Raw genomic sequence first — 16358 nt, forward strand, 5'->3', positions numbered from 1 at the left:
AAGTTTCTTTGTTCTGTGAGCCTGGCTTCTTTCGGCTACTTCTTGTAGTGCTTCTTTCCGCCGCTAATACTGTGAGAGCTCAGCTCACCCAGCATCCACCTTCCTCTGCCCAGTTCGTTGCAGTGCATAAGTGCGTGAACGTATCTCCAGTGCGCAAAGAACATTTTTATCATTCAATATCTCGTGCATCCATTATTCAACATGGTTGGTGAAAAGCAAAATGCTTCTGGTGAGGGTGGTAGTGTAAGGAAGAGGCAATAATAAAGAAGCTTGATGCGGGTGAGAAAATGGTGAGCGTTGCACGGGCATACAACTTGAATCGTTCGACGATCGTTAGTTAAATGTTTTTTTTAGTACAAACCAATGCAGGTTACTTATACTAGCCTTAAACATACAAATGCACTTATATAAACCTTCAATATACTTATATAGGCCTTAAACATATATTATAATACAAAATATAGCACTGAAACAACTTACGAACAAATTCAACTTATGAACAATCGCTCGGAACCTAACTCGTTCGTAAGTAGGGGAGCGTCTGTATTAGTATACTTTTAGCCCGGAACTTTGACATTAAAATAAAAGGCAATAAGTAAAATTAATTTATTAAAAAGAAGACAAAGCAAATTCACAGATGGTGTTTTTATTGAAGCAGTAAAACTTAAAAATTCTAGCAACCTTTATTCTCTCTAGGAGAAATAAGAGCACTCATTTAACACATCAGCTGCTGCCATCGACTGTTGACCTAAAGACCGTGACCAAAAGACCGGCGACCAAAAGACCGGCGACCAATCGACCGCACACGAAAAAATCCACCTGTCATTCTTCTTCTAGAGTTAATAGACTTCAAGTGTATTGAAACATTTTCTTGTTAAAATATATGCCATATGACCAATGTTCCCTCTAATTTTTCGTTGGTCTGAGCAGAAAGTCAAACTCCCTGAGCGCACTGAGTACCAGTGTGAGCGACATCATCGGTACTCGGATGATTCGCCTAAAGACGTTTCGCCGACGGACGTTTGAGAGACGGGCAGGTCGCCGAATGGACGTTCCGCCGAACGTTCATTCGGCCGAACGGAGGTTTCGCCGAAACGGGATTCGCGCGCTCGCCCCGCCCCCGGATCGTGTATGTACACGTTTTTCAACCTCGGCCCGCGGGCCATATACGGCCCGTTAGGATTTTTAATCCGGCCCGCCGCCGGTGTTGTCCAAATTATAGTAAAAATCAATGTTAGTCTACCATCAATGGCAGCCCGGGAATAAGCACTCTTGGGCGGGCATGGCAGTCCGGGAATAAGCACTCTTGGGCGGGCAGATGTAGCAGAACCGAGCCGTAAAATGACAGCAATCGGGTCAAATCCATCCTAAAACAGCATTTAATGATTAAATACAAATACTGGAGCTCTTTGGACATTAGAACCGAGCCCAGGGAAGTGAATTCCTCGGTAAAATGTCGTGATGATATCGCGATGGAGGCAAAAAAACGTCTATATACGTCCATTCGCCAAACGGCTCAAAATGCTCTCAAATTCGGTCAAATCCAGCCGAAAACAGCGTTTAATGATTAAATACAAATACTGGAGCTCTTTGGACATTAGAACCGAGCCCAGGGAAGTCAATTCCTCGGTAAAATGTCGCGATGATGTCGCAATGGAGGCAAAAAAATGTCCATATACGTCCATTCGCCAAACGGCTCAAAATGCTCTCAAATTCGGTCAAATCCAGCTGAAAACAGCGTTTAATGATTAAATACAAATACTAGTATTTGTTTTTTAATCATTAAACGCTGTTTGAACGAACGTTAATTCTGAGACCTGTCCGTCTGTCAAACGTCCGTCGGCGAAACGTCTTTAGGCGAATCATCCGGTCACGACATCATCATTGCTCGCTATGGGCACACCAGTATCACACCTGCCACAAGCAGGTGCATGTCAATGTTCCCTCTAATTTTTCATGTAAAACATGCTGTAAAACACGAAAAACATAAGTGGACAGAGCTACTGCCACTGGCTGCCGCTTAAACGGCGCCATCATGAAGAAAGGGCTAAAAAAAAAAAAAAAAAAAAAAAAACAATCTGTTTTTTTTTTTTTACTGCGCGCCATAGGTTTGCTGCTGCGCAGAGAAGACGAGAGTAGTGCGCAATTGCGCACGCGCGCAGCTTAGAGGGAACAGTGCATATGACCATGACTTTTATGAGAATGTCATCCCTATATGTCCTCTTCAGATAACAACCAAGCATTAAGGCTCATTCTTGGAACAAAATCAACTGGTGCAGAGTTTGGTGCAATCTCTGCCCTCAGCATCAACAATGACAGTTCAAGACTTCTTTGTGGGTTTGCGAAAGGACAGGTACTTTATCATTTAGGGCTTTTATTTTGGGAACAGAGTTACAAAATGTACTCTCCCATTCTCTTGTAAGCAAGCGTGCACACATTTTCTAGGCCTTAATATTTGTCAGTGAACTTTATCAATCATTAACATACCCATATATTAACAAAGATATTAAAAGCCTTAAACTGTATTTTAATGTTTTGAAGCCTTGAAGTGTTGAAGGATCACAGAACTGAGATTGGCACGTATCTTGCCACATTATATTTTTAATTGTCTTCCAAGATGGAATGTCTGTTTTCCACGACAACGCACTCGTAACCGAACAAACAAATTTAAATTAACTTGGATTAATATATACAGACGCACTCAAACATACATTTAATGTAACAAAACTGAATTCTAATTTTGTTTTACATTTTTATACCTTCTGGCCGGGTTAGCTGTTTGCCACGCCTCCACCCTCACATTCGCTATCGATGGGCTGTTTGCTGTCGTATTCCCTTCAAAATATTCCGAAAATGATGCACACAAATGTCCTCACAATAGGCTAACGCACGACCACTTGCCAACGAGAAGTAGTCTTGTATTGGCGATCGCTCCGCTGCTCGGCACTCGGACGTTTTGTCGAAAGACGTTTGGTCCCCGGATGTTTGGTCCCCGGATGTTTGGTCCCCGGATGTTTGGTCCCCGGACGTTTGGTCGACCGGACGTTTGGTAGTACGGACGGGGCGTCGACCGGACGTTTGGTAGAACGGACTCTCTCTCTCTCTCTCTCTCTCATGATTATAATTTTGAGAGCGAGAGATTACCTGGTTGCTCGCTTTCAACAGTAAACTCTCTGTCTCTCTCGCTCATAATTTGACAGCGAGCAAACCCGGCGACCAAACGTCCGGTCGACGGCCCGTCCGTTCTACCAAACGTCTGGTGGACCAAACGTCCGGGGACCAAACGTTCGGGGACCAAACGTCTTTCGACGAAACGTCCGGTCACGCCGCTGCTCACGGGAACATCAGAGGGGCTCGCAGCTCCACCCCCGCAGCATCCCCGGTCGCAACTGCTTTGAACGGCGCCTATGATGATGGCATTACAAAGAGAGAGTTGCGTCCAGAGATGTCGCAGGGAGGGAGCTGCGAGCCAGCGCCCCCGACGTTCCCGCGAGCAGCGAACGAGAGGCACTATGATACTCCCTGTATTAGCGATCGCTCCGCTGCTCGTGAGAACATCGGGGGAGCCAGCAGTGCCCCCGGTCGCAACGGCTTTGAACGGCGCCTATGATGATGGCATTACAAAGAGAGAGTTGCAATGATAAACAGCCTCTCATGTCATGGCCACCTGGCTTTCTCGTATCTCAAAATTTTTCTCGTATCTGGAGCTAATTATTTGTTCGAAATTTTCCTCGTATCTCGAGCATCTCGTAGGTAGAGCTGCTCGTATGTAGACGTACCACTGTACATGTTTTCTCGCCTATACAAAAATACAAGTACAATTATAAAGTGTATTTATTAAATATAGTTTTTTTTCTTCATTATGCATTTTTAGGCTTGTACAAAATAGGGTTATTATAGGTTTAATATTTTTTGGGGGAAACTCCTAAAAGAACAAAACTTGTCTGTTCAATTGTTTCTGGCCCTAACTGTATGATGCTTGGTCAGGAACCTATTTTTCTGTTAGGTGTTTTTGGGGGACTAACTCGTTTCATGATCTAATGCAGTGGTTCTTAACCTGGGTTCGATCAAACCCTATGGGTTCGGTTAGTTAGTCAGTCTCGGGTTCGGTGGAGCCTCAGCCACAGAGGTCAAGACACATTGACTCATCATGTCTATTCACGATAGCATGCCCCGCTTGACCATCACTGGCTGCAGATGATCATGTGACATTGCTTAGCCAATCAGTGCTGCGAGAAATTTATATATCTTGAAATTGAAAAAAAATCTCATTTTATTTTACACAAAAGTAGGGTTCGGTGAATGCATATATGAAACTGGTGGGGTTCGATGAAGGCGCATATGAACCTGGTGGGGTTCGGTAGCTCCAACAAGGTTAAGAACCACTGATCTAATGTCTTCACTAATATCTAGGTAGGATTACACACAATTTATCATGGCTTGTTATCCCCAATCAGAGCTTGATAATAATTGATATTTGTGTTCATTAAAAGATTACCATGTGGGATCTTGCCAATGGGAAGCTTCTAAGAACAATCACTGAGGCCCATCCACCAGGGACAGCAATTCTACATGTAAAGGTATGTCATATTTAGGGCCCGAGCACCCTTCAGTGCGAAGGGTTCTATTGTTCTTCTAAAGATAAAAAAAATACAATTATCAAACTAAATCGCCTTTTTGGAACAGTTAGCATACTCAAATGTTGACCAAATTTGGCAGATCAAAAGAACTTGCTAATTTTTTTACAAATGTTGATGGTACCATATGAATTTGGCTCTACAGTGCCGCCTCGAAATTTTCCAAACAGCCTTCCATGCCCTTTTTTCAACATAGAGCTATGAAATTTGGTTAGTCAATAATTTTCACCAAACTGCACAAAAAAGTCCCGGCACCCAACTCCCAAACTGTTAGCATTGTCTTGCCCTCGACCCACAACGCTCACAATGTGCTTGTTTTCTGTTCTGGGGGATTTGAAGATGAGCAAAGACAACAAAGATAACTGAGACTCTCAGGGTGCGTACAGATACATCAGCAAAGGCTTTAATGAACGAGGCGCACAGTTTGAAATCTGACTCCAGTATAGTAGTCCTGTGATCCTTCACCGCTTTTCGGCTTCAACATTCGCGGCTTCAGTACATTGCAGATTTGTATCTTATGTATAAAAATTAAAAAGATCATAAAAATGTCAAAATCCACGCTGAAACTTGCAAATAGAAGACTAGATGTTGTTCATCGAGCACAACAAACTGTCTTCGTGGTGCTCGATGAACAACCTCACACTGAACAACACAAAAACTAAAGAAATAATCCTGGACTTCCGCAAACAGAGCACAGATCTGGCCCCACTCCTCATAAATGGAGTTCGTGTAGACAGGGTCCAGTCCTTTAAATTCCTGGGGGTCCACGTCACGGACAAGCTCTCCTGGTCCACAAACGCCACGGCAGTAGTGAAGAAGGCCCAGAAACGACTCCATTTCCTGAGGGTACTCAGGAGGAACAACTTGGACACTAAGCTTCTGGTAACCTTCTATAAAGCCACTGTGGAGAGCATCCTGGCATACGGCATCACAGTGTGGTACGCTGGAAGCACGGCAGCAGACAAAAAGGCCATGCAGAGAGTGATCAACACTGCCCAGAGGATTGTCGGCTGCTCTCTGCCCTCACTGGAAGATATTGCCAGCCCTCGTTACCTCAGCAGAGCCGGGAACATTGTTGGGGACCCGGACCACCCTGGTCACGACCTGTTCCAGCTGCTTCCCTCTGGGAGGCGCTACCGGTCTCACAAGGCACGGACAAAGATGCTTAAGGACAGCTTCTTTCCCACAGCCATCAAGACTCTAAATTGCAGTAGCACGACACACAATCCCCTCTGTGTAACAACTTCGGGGTGAGGAAACATGAAGGACGTTGGGCGGCAATCTGCTTCCTGCTGGCTGACTGAAGGTAAGTAGGCAGACAGCAGGAGGTAAGTGATCCATTTTATTCTTTGTTGGCATCGGTGAGGCAAACCTTTTCGCAGTCGCCGGGAGTTGGTTGCGCTCGGGACGTGATGCGATGTATCCATCACGGCAGAATGCCAGCAAGTCTGAAACTATCACTTGGTTGGGCTCTTGCCTGAGAAAAGCGCACTTTGTGGAGAAGCACTCTCAATTTCGTCATACGCAGCTGGGTGTGATGACAATTGGGCTTTTGTCTGGTCAATGATGATGACAAGCCTAGGTCTGATTTATTATTAAAAATGGCAAAGTCAGAGCTCGTTTCTTCTTCTGCACTGAATTGGGTGGCACTCAGCGCCAAAGAAGAAACGAAAAGGGAGATGCATGTCTTGCCATTTACTGTTTTGTTGCGAGTGATTTTCCCATCGCGCACATCACCTGTGGAGAAAGACTATTTTTTTGAGTCATCATTGAAAATGCCTCGTAAATATTGACGTTCCTTGATATACTAAAGGCAGAGCACGCCATTGCGGCATAAATGAATCTACACTGCCGTTCTTTTGTATATAATTCAGCTGGTAAGATCATGTCAATGTTAATGGTTTCCACCATGTGGTTAAGAGGGAGACACGTGAAGTGAATGCTCTCCCCCTCTGGAGATGCACACTTGTTCTGGCGATCTGTATGCTGCGAATAAATAAAAAGAAATTATCGTGAAGTTCACCAGCTTGGTGAAGAAAAATAAGTCTATCTTGATGAGTACCTGATGCTTTCTAATTACAGAAATGACAATTTTCTTACCAGAAGATTAAGATGGCGGCCCGGTGGGGCGAGTGGTTAGTGCGTCGGCCTCACAGCTCTGGGGTCCTGGGTTCAAGTCCAGGGTGGTCCACCTGTGTGAAATTTGCATGTTCTGCCCGGGCCTGTGTGGGTTTCCTCCGGGTACTCTGGTTTCCTCCCACATTCCAAAAACATGCATGGTAGGCTGATTGTACAATCTAAATTGCCCCTAGGTATGGGTGTGAGTGTTCGTGGTTGTCTGTGTCCTTGTCCCCTGCGACTGCCTGGCCACTGATTCAGGGTGTTCCCTGCCTCTGGCCCGGAGACTGCTGGGATTTCCTCCAGCACCCCTCACAACCCGAGTGAAGATAAAGCGGTTCAGAAAATGAGATGAGATGAAGTTTAAGATGTTTTGGCAGACATATTGCCAAAATATATCAATTCTTTCGATAGTTCATATTACTACAATAGTTGTTACCTTCGAACAAGAAATAAAAGGAAAAAAAAATTAAGTCAAATTTTGTTTATTTTAAAATCAAGGCTACTCGCATCTGGCGAGCACCTTTAACTATGTTTAGGGGGTGAGAGAGGGAGAATGGAAGAGAGGGAGAGACAGATTTGCCAGATGGCAACCCATTCGTAACATAACAAAGATAAATTAAACTTACGCGCGTATGTTATGCTAGCTGCTAGCGTGTTTTTTTTTAAAGACAGCACGAGCAAAACTAAGTTTGATAATGCTTTATTGAGGTAAAAGGTACACTCTGATATAAAGAGTTCGGCGTTCAACATGCTAAGCTCCACTGTCTGTCAGGGTAGTGTATTCCGGGAACTTGATTCCAGCTTTGGCGAAAGCTCGAACAACAGTGCTGGCCGACACTTGAGCCCAGTCATCCACAATCCATTGTAACTCACTACATGCATCACTCCCAAGCCTGTGATTCTCCTCGCTGTTATATCGCCATTGACAATTCATTCCAAATCGTCACCTAACTCGTGCGACGCTGCCTGCCTAAACTAAAATGTTGGCCATCTGTTAGCAGTCAGTTAGCAATCCGCTAGCAATCTGCTAGCAATCCGCTAGCAATCCGTTAGCAAAGCTGTTAAATTGTGTTCGATCCATGGCTTCAGTCCAATTTCCTAGCGTTAACACCAGCATTCTGTTGTCATGCAGGTTAGGCATTTCCTCTGTGTAGCTCTAATATGCTGTTTCTTTGAGTATTGAGTGTTTTTGAGGGTTAAAAGTGCTGCGAGCACACAGAAGTCAAATGCCTTGCCACTCCCCTGGGATGTTTTGAATGGATTTACCGTAATGCTTGGAATGCGCGGGGAGACTATTTTTAGGGTGAATGTAATCAGTAGCGTGCCGGCAAGAAATAAAACCAGTCGCTCAAGCGGTCAGGGCCATACAAAATTTTAATTTATTGCACAGACAAGTGCCAAGACACTTTTAAGTGCGCCCTATAGGTGTGAAAATACGGTACTGTACTCACGGTGAAAATAGTTCCTCTGCTTGATATAAATAAAAAAAAACAGGTTAATGGGAGTTGTAGTCCAAGTCCTCCTGCACAGTCCAGACCTTGAAGGGCAGTCCCATTTCAAGGAGGTACAGCTTTGCGTTTGGGATGAAACAGTTTAAGAACCAGTCCTTTGTAAATGCTTTTGTAATCAGGCTTTCTTTCCTACTGCTTATCCAGTAGACAGGCAGCAAGGCTTTGTTCTTGTAGCATGAGGACTGTCGAACTTGTAGATTAAGGCTGGCTCAAAATTATTTTACCGAAATAAACCTTATCTCGTCTGGTCTCTGAACTTTTCACTAAAATCTCTAACCTTCACTAATCCTTTTATTGTCTAATTTATAATCCTACCCAACTTGGTCACTCCTAAGCAGAACCTCAGCATCCTCATCTCTGCTACATCTAGCTCCGCCTCCTGCCTTTTTTTTAGAGCTACTGTCTCGCATAAGACACCTCCCACTTTCCTCCAGCTGGTGCAGGCAGCCTGCACACGATTATTCACTTACTTTCCCCATTCTCTATCAGAACATGCAAACTCCACATAGAACCCACCAGGGAGTGAAACCTCAATCTAAAAATTGTAAAGCGGACGCAGTAACCACTCATGCCAACATTCTAACCTTCTGGGTGCAATTGGCAATGATGGATCTGCAACTCTATATTAAACATTGGACTTTTAATTTATTTGACTACTTTTACTACCGTATTCTCTCGCATAAAAGCCACATTTGTCGCTCAAAAAAATGATTCCTGAATCCAGGGTACGGCTTATATGCACATAAAAAAGTGCAAAGTGACAAGACGCCAAAACGCAAGACATTGCAGCCGATACGGTCATTTATTTCAAAACAGAGAAAAGATAAACAGATAAAACTCTAAACAAAATTTATTTTGACGTTTATTAATGGAGTTCAAGAAAGAAATCTTTCATAAAACGTGAAAAAACTCACTTGTGCTTGCCACTGCTCGCTCAGGGCGTCGCCATTCCACCGCAGTTAAACGTGCTCTGACTAGCCAGACGTGAGTAGCCTTGATAGATGTGCTCGTTTACCATGTCAGCACATCTCAATAGTTTTTAAGGCTGATGGAATGTCCTGCGGTTGATCGCTAAAATATCTGCCGTGATAACTCTGCAATGTGTATCTCATGCCATTATTGCACCCACAGACCTGTTGAAAAGCCGACCGCTACGGACACACCTCCTGTATGTACCACTCATGTGAATTCCCTTTTGAATTTGTCTGCGTGCAGGCAACATCCCTTCGGAACACAGAAAGGAAATGATTGTACATTTGTGATAATGAAATAAAAACAATTCTTCTTAGATTTTTTTTCGTTTTATTTCTTGTTCGAAAGTGACAACTATTGCAGTCATATGAACCATCAAAAGAATCGAGATATTTCAAAATTAGAAGCAATATGGCTGCTACAACATCTTGAACTTCTGGTAAGAAAATTGTAATTTCTGTCATTAAAAAGCATCAGGTTCTCATCAAGATACTTATTTTTTTCAAATTGAAGAATGTGATATTTTACATTTACAAAAACAGACATATTAACTTCCTTATGATATTGACCCAAATAATGTACAATCCAGCAGACGATCCTTTGGATTCATACAGTATCTCAGAAATACCACGTGCAATGATTTTTTAAAGATTTTCCCTTCAAAGTAACAAATTTGTCCTCTCTGTTAAAACCATGTATATGGAGGTGAAAATTGTGAATCAGGGGGCAGCTTATATGCGAGAAATTGTAAAATTCAACGATTCTAAGGCAATTTTAAGGGTGCGGCTTATATGCGGAGCAGCTTATATTCGAGAAAATACGGTATTTCATTCATTTTCTGTATCGTTATCCTAACAAGGTAGATGGGCGGTGCTGAAGCCTATACCAGCTGACTTTGGCCACCAAGCGGGGTACACCTTGAATTGGTGGCCAGCCAATCACAGGCAACAAAAATGGACAACCATTCACGCTCACACTCATACCAAGGAGCAATTTAGAGAGTTCAAACTCCACATACTGAAGACCCATCTGGGATCAAACCCTCGACCCTAGAACTATGAGGCTATGTCAAGTTCTCTCTACTTTCTTCAAATTTTGCCCGAAACTTGAAAAGGGGCCCCGATCTTTTCACCGCAGGAACAACTCAAATACTTCCATTTTACAATTTTATTGAAGTTTATGGTGATAGGAAGTGATTAGGTTGAAAACCTTAAAGAAGGGGGAAAGAAGGAAGCATGTGACATCATTCAAGTTTCAAGTTACTATGTTGATCAAACTGTTGCTCTTGGGTTTACTAATAACATATTGAATTTACTACAGAAAAGCAGAAGAGCGTTCAAATGATAGAGTGGAAGTGAATGGGTACATTAACTGATTGAGTCAATCGAACACAAATATTCACTTTACAGAGATTGGTCGTAAGAGTAATCCAAGTTAAAGGAAATACAAAGAATGCAACTTATGGTTGTGAGAAAACAAATTAAGCATCAATCAGCTGGCGTCTAGGTGGTACTTATATTTGATCCTACCAGTTGCGTGTGATCGGGTCTGAAGGTATTTCTTGGTCCTTCTTGCCTGTCTTCTTTCAAGGCTGGACTACTGAATTTCTATCCTGGCTCATGCCTTATGATCTCAGGCAGGAAATGAGGTGAGGTGACTTTGATTGGGTTTTCTTTTCTGCCCCCTGTTGGTGTGGAGGAGGGGCAGACAGATCTTCTCCATAGTTGACTTGAAAATAACAATTAAGGTCGGAACTCAAAAACAACTCCATTGGAAATTAAACAAACGAGCCTCCATTCGGCAAAACAATTCCATATCAAGCGAACCGAGCGTCATAATTTGAGAAACATGCGAGTAATCCCGGAGGTTGATTGATAGCCATCCGCTGAATCGACAACAATTTAAGCGTCCTTCGCAGATCTTCATTGTGAACTTGCATCTGGGTAAAGGGTCGAGGTGTATCTCCCAGCAAACAGTCCTTGGAGCCGAGGACCCGGTGAGGTGTTACGTCAACAAGCTGAAGCCAGCTGTCCTGGAGGGTGACCTCGAGTTTGCCCCAGTCTCAAATTAAAGACACTCTTATACAAACGTAATTAAAATGCATACATCTATAATAGTATCCAGAATAACCCCAACATTCCTCCGTTTTTATAAAATGTATGCTATTAATTCAATTTATGGCAAATACAAAAGGGAAATGTTGGTTGACTGCCTTAATTTTACCCGCATATTCCTTACTCGCACGGCTGGTCTGAAAAAGGAAGAACAAAATTATTTTCGCCCAATTCGTTCTCGGAATTACCATGCTCCTGGAATTCACTGCTCTCTTCAGTACGTTTCATCAGCAGAGGGTACAATTCATGTAATTTAGAATTTGTAGGGGCAATCATAGTGGTTATAAGTCGGCTTAGCAAGGAGCGTAAGCAGGGGATAAGACAACACCCACACAATGTCAAAGTCGTAGCAAAAATGGCTACTGAAAATACAACAAATAGGACCAAACCTTTGTATGTACGAAGGCCTTATCCCACCTATCTGTCAAGCGGATAATTCTACTCCAGGATGCTTTTTCATATTGCGGTTTAGGGTCTGCAGGCCATCGATGGCCCTGGTGAGGGACCCAGTGGGGGACGTGTTGTTGAGTGCAACATTTTCAAACATTGCACACGCCCCCTGCTCCTTCAAGAAGCATCTCGACCGCTATGCGATCCTGGAACGCCATCAGACTAGTTGCTGCCAGTTGTTCCTTTATTGCCACAAGTATAATCCTCAGTATAATACTCTGTATAATTTCCAAGGTTTTGGACATTGTAATGCAGGTAATTTATCCTATCCACATTTTTGTTTGGGGTAATTCAAATGAAAATAGACTCCCAACCTGCTGCGACCTGATTAGCCAATTTATACTCATCTGGTACGCCGCGGGGGATGCCAATCGCATCAATGTTTGTTGGATCTCCCTCTCTCCATACCGATCGACGCCATCGGGAGAGACCCACCATCATATTGGATTTCAGCCAATTGTATCTCCTCCTCTGTAGATGGAAAAACAGACACTGGTAAAAGCAGTGACCCCAAGGCACAAAGTCCTGCCGCGTTTCGGCAGGAGTCGTATAATTTATTTCCACCACACCACCACCATAGGTCAGAACGTGGTATCAGGGGTGCAGTCTGTTTTAGGACGTGGGCACACCACGTCACATTTATCGCCTCCAGCTTCAGACCATGCCCTGTAAGGTTTAAGCAGGTAAAATGATCAAAGGCAACATGTGTTGAAAAGTTAGCTTTGTCCTTTGCTGCTCTTGGAACAGGGTATACATTATGCCATTTCTCACAATTTGGCTTACATCTTTTATCAGTATCTCCTTTACACAATCAGGGGTAATTTGCGCGGGCATTGCTCATAAGAGAGGTCGGGGCCCCATACATGTTATGCAGGTTTGATTTATAATAGCTGCATTTTCCATCAACAATAACCAATTATTGCCCGTTTGGGAAATCCCTGTTTCAGAAATGAATTCATCATCTTTGGTCATCTCAGATTCCAATTTTACTATGGCGGATCCGGGTGTTTCCGTCTCTGACGATTTTCTCACAGCCTCCGTGGGCATGGTCATTGCTGTTGAGACACAAATGTAAAATTTGTAAAAAGGGTCTTCTCCACCTGACCATGGACTTAGGAAAAACGTCAGACAAGGATCTTTCCCACAAGTTAATTTGTCAGTCTGAATAACAATTTGTAATCCCCCCACTGTATGGGTTAATCTTATCAGAGGCCTGATGGCCTTTGCGCACGCGTGTCATCCAAGTTTACCAATCTTGACCGGTTTCTGCAACAAGGCTTCCCCAATTTCCGATTAGGGCTGTTATGTACCACACATATTCAAACCCCCCTTTTGAGGCATGGAATTTCCCATGACTCAAAGTGGCAGCCCTCCTAAACAAGTCTTTTGTTTTTGTTTAGCCCCCCAGCTTCCCAAATTTCCCATTGCAGAAATCAAAAATTTTATTTGGCGAAATTCTTTTTCCTTCTTTTTGTTTTTGTCCTAATCTGCCACCGCCATCCCCGAAAGGCTTATTGGCGATTTCAGAAATCAATTTCAAATTTCCAAATCCTTTTCCACCTTGATATTTGATTGATAGATCATATCTCGGTGGCCAGCCAATTAAAAACACAAAAGACAGACACTCATCCACGCTCACACTCATAATCAGGGAATTTAGAGTGTTCAACCAGTCTAGCATCCATAATTTTGGTTTGTTGGAGTAAAACTGGAGTACCCAGAGAAAACCTACGAATAATTGAGGACACCAGGAATACTCTACACTCTGGAAGGTCTGGATCCACTAAACACTAGTCTTCCAATTTGGGTCGTTCACCCATACATCCGTGACCCGTAAATTTTCACCACAGGTGTAAACCACCATCCCCAGTGGGGCTTCTTGGTAGTTCACCCAATTTTTCTGCCCCGTCAGCAATAATCATTCCAGAAGGAACTAGGTAATTAATGTACTAGATTCGCGTGCCACACATCTACAAATAGAAATTTGTTTTGGAAGTTCAATTGCCACCGCTCATCGCCCCAGTCAGTCAGCATCAGGACTGCCATGCGAGTGGCTGTGATTAACTATCTGTTCGCCAATAATGCAATAACGGAACAGTTGTGACACATTGAAACACACGCACCCCCCTTAATTATTTTAACCATTTGTAAAAAACTTTACCCCCATGTTCTGCATTAAGTTACACCCCCTTTCAATGCTATCAGTTTAGCTGTTTGTACGCAGAATTGAGGCGGCAATAGTTTCACCTCTAAAGTTTGTTTTAGTAGTTGTCAATGTATCTCGCATTCCGTTCGAATTTTGCCCCAACACATATATATACAATACCCAATGAATTTTGGCAAGGCTCTGCCAGGCTTATAATAATAATAATAATAATCGGACATAGGCCCTGTCGTCATTATCAACAACACAAAAAGCCTACTTGTCATCACACCCAGAAACTGCGTGTGACGAAATTGGTGGTGCTTCTCCATAAGCTGCGTTTACTCGGCAAAAGACCTAAATAAGTGCAAGTTACGGACTTGTAATTTGGCATTCTGCTGTTATGGATACAGGTCGCTTACCTCTCACTGTCTTTCACTTACCTTACCTTCAGTCAGCTAGTAGGAGGCAGATCACCATCCAAACATCTTTTCATATTACCGCAGAAGGGAATGTGTGTTATGTTACCGCAAGTTTAGATTTCTGATGGATGTGGGGAAAAAACTGTCCTTAAGCCTATTTGTCCGTGCTTTGTGGGACCTATAGCGTCTGCCAGAGGGCAGCAGCTGGAACAGATTGTGACCAGGGTGGTAAGGGTCCCCTATGATGTTCTTGGCTCTGCTGAGGTAACGAGGGCTGGCAATGTCTTCCAGTGAGGGCAGAGAGCAGCCGACAATCCTCTGGGCAGTGTTAATCACTTTCTGCATGGCCTTTTTGTCTGCCGCCGTGCTTCCAGCGTACCACACGGTGATGCCGTACGCCAGGATGCTCTCTACAGTGGTTCTATAGAAGGTTATCAGAAGCTTGGTGCCCAAGTTGTTCTTCCTAAGTACCCTGAGGAAATGGAGTCGTTTCTGAGCCTTCTTCACCACTGCCGTGGTGTTTGTAGACCATGAGAGCTTATCCGTGACGTGGACCCCCAGGAATTTAAAGGACTGGACCCTGTCTACACATATTCCATTTATGAGGAGTGGGGCCAGATCTGTGCCGTGTTTGCGAAAGTCCAGGATTATTTCTTTAGTTTTCGTGGTGTTCAGTGTGAGATTGTTCACCGAGCACCACGAAGAGAATTTGTTGACCTCATCTCTGTAAGCCGACTCATCCCCTCCTGAGATGAGTCCGACCACAGTGGTGTCTTCAGCGAATTTGATGATGGCGTTAGACTGGTGGGTGGGTGTACAGTCGTATGTGTACAGGGAGTACAGAAGAGGACTCAGTACACAGCCTTGAGGGGAGCCAGTGCTCAGTGTAATGGAGGAAGAGAGGTGAGGACCAAGTCTAACAGTCTGTGGTCGGTTGGTCAAGAAGTTCTTTATCTAGCAGCAGATTGAAGAGGATAGTCCAAGGTGGGAGAGTTTGTCAGTCAGAATGTCCGGTTTTATGGTGTTGAAGGCTGAGCTATAGTCAATGAAGAGCATCCTCACGTAGTTCCCATGGTGTTCCAGGTGGCTCAGTGCTGTATGAAGAGCAATGGCAATAGCATCCTCAGTGGACCTGTTTGCTCTATAAGCAAACTCGTGAGGGTCAATTGAGGGAGGGATTGTATTATACCGCAACAGTCGGGGCATTTTCACTTCCTATTTGTCTTTGCCTCGTCAAATGTCTACTCCCACAAGATGTTATTAAATAGGCCATTTCTTAGAATTAACTTTTTGTTAAATTTGCCATTGCTTTCAAAATGTGCTGTGGATCTTTGTCCATCTACATCAGGGGTCTCAAACTTGCGGCCCGCGGGCCAACTGCGGCCCGCGGGACGATAATTTGCGGCCCCCGTCTTAATATGAAAGATCGATTTTTTTTTTTTTTAATTTTTTTTTTTTTTTTTTTTTTTTTTTTTACCCCTTTCCCCATGATGGCGCCGTTTAAGTGGCAGCCAGTGGCAGTAGCTCTGTCCACTCATGTTTTTCTTGTTTTACAGCATGTTTTACATGAAAAATTAGAGGGAACATTGACATGCACCTGCTTGTGGCAGGTGTGATACTGGTGTGCCGATAGCGAGCAATGATGATGTCGTGACCGGATGATTCGCCTAAAGACGTTTCGCCGACGGACGTTTGACAGACGGACAGGTCGTACTAGTATTTGTTAGTTTAATGATTAAATACAAATACTAGTATTTGTATTTAATCATTAAACGCTGTTTTCAGCTGGATTTGACCGAATTTGAGAGCATTTTGAGCCGTTTGGCGAATGGACGTCTATAGACGTTTTTTTGCCTCCATCGCGATATCATCCAGTATTTGTATTTAATCATTAAATGCTGTTTTAGGATGGATTTGACCCGATTGCTGTCATTTTACGGCTCGGTTCTGCTACATCTGCCTGCCCAAGAGTGCTTATTCCCGGACTG

At 43.6% G+C, this 16358-nt stretch overlaps 1 protein-coding gene across 14 annotated transcripts in view; it reads left to right on the forward strand.

Annotated features, from left to right (window-relative positions):
* The window catches only part of vps8 (VPS8 subunit of CORVET complex), a 192203-nt gene that overhangs the window by 33641 nt on the left and 142204 nt on the right, over positions 1–16358 (forward strand). For 13 of the 14 annotated variants that reach the window (XM_077613355.1, XM_077613349.1, XM_077613362.1 and 10 more), the window contains 2 exons: positions 2229–2353; positions 4494–4580. In XM_077613355.1, the coding sequence (XP_077469481.1) occupies positions 2229–2353; positions 4494–4580 (212 nt within the window). The remainder of the gene's footprint in view (positions 1–2228; positions 2354–4493; positions 4581–16358) is intronic. The other variant, XM_077613357.1, reaches the window with a different exon arrangement.

Source organism: Stigmatopora argus, chromosome 11 (genome assembly GCF_051989625.1).
Source record: "Stigmatopora argus isolate UIUO_Sarg chromosome 11, RoL_Sarg_1.0, whole genome shotgun sequence".
Classification (NCBI taxonomy): domain Eukaryota; kingdom Metazoa; phylum Chordata; class Actinopteri; order Syngnathiformes; family Syngnathidae; genus Stigmatopora; species Stigmatopora argus.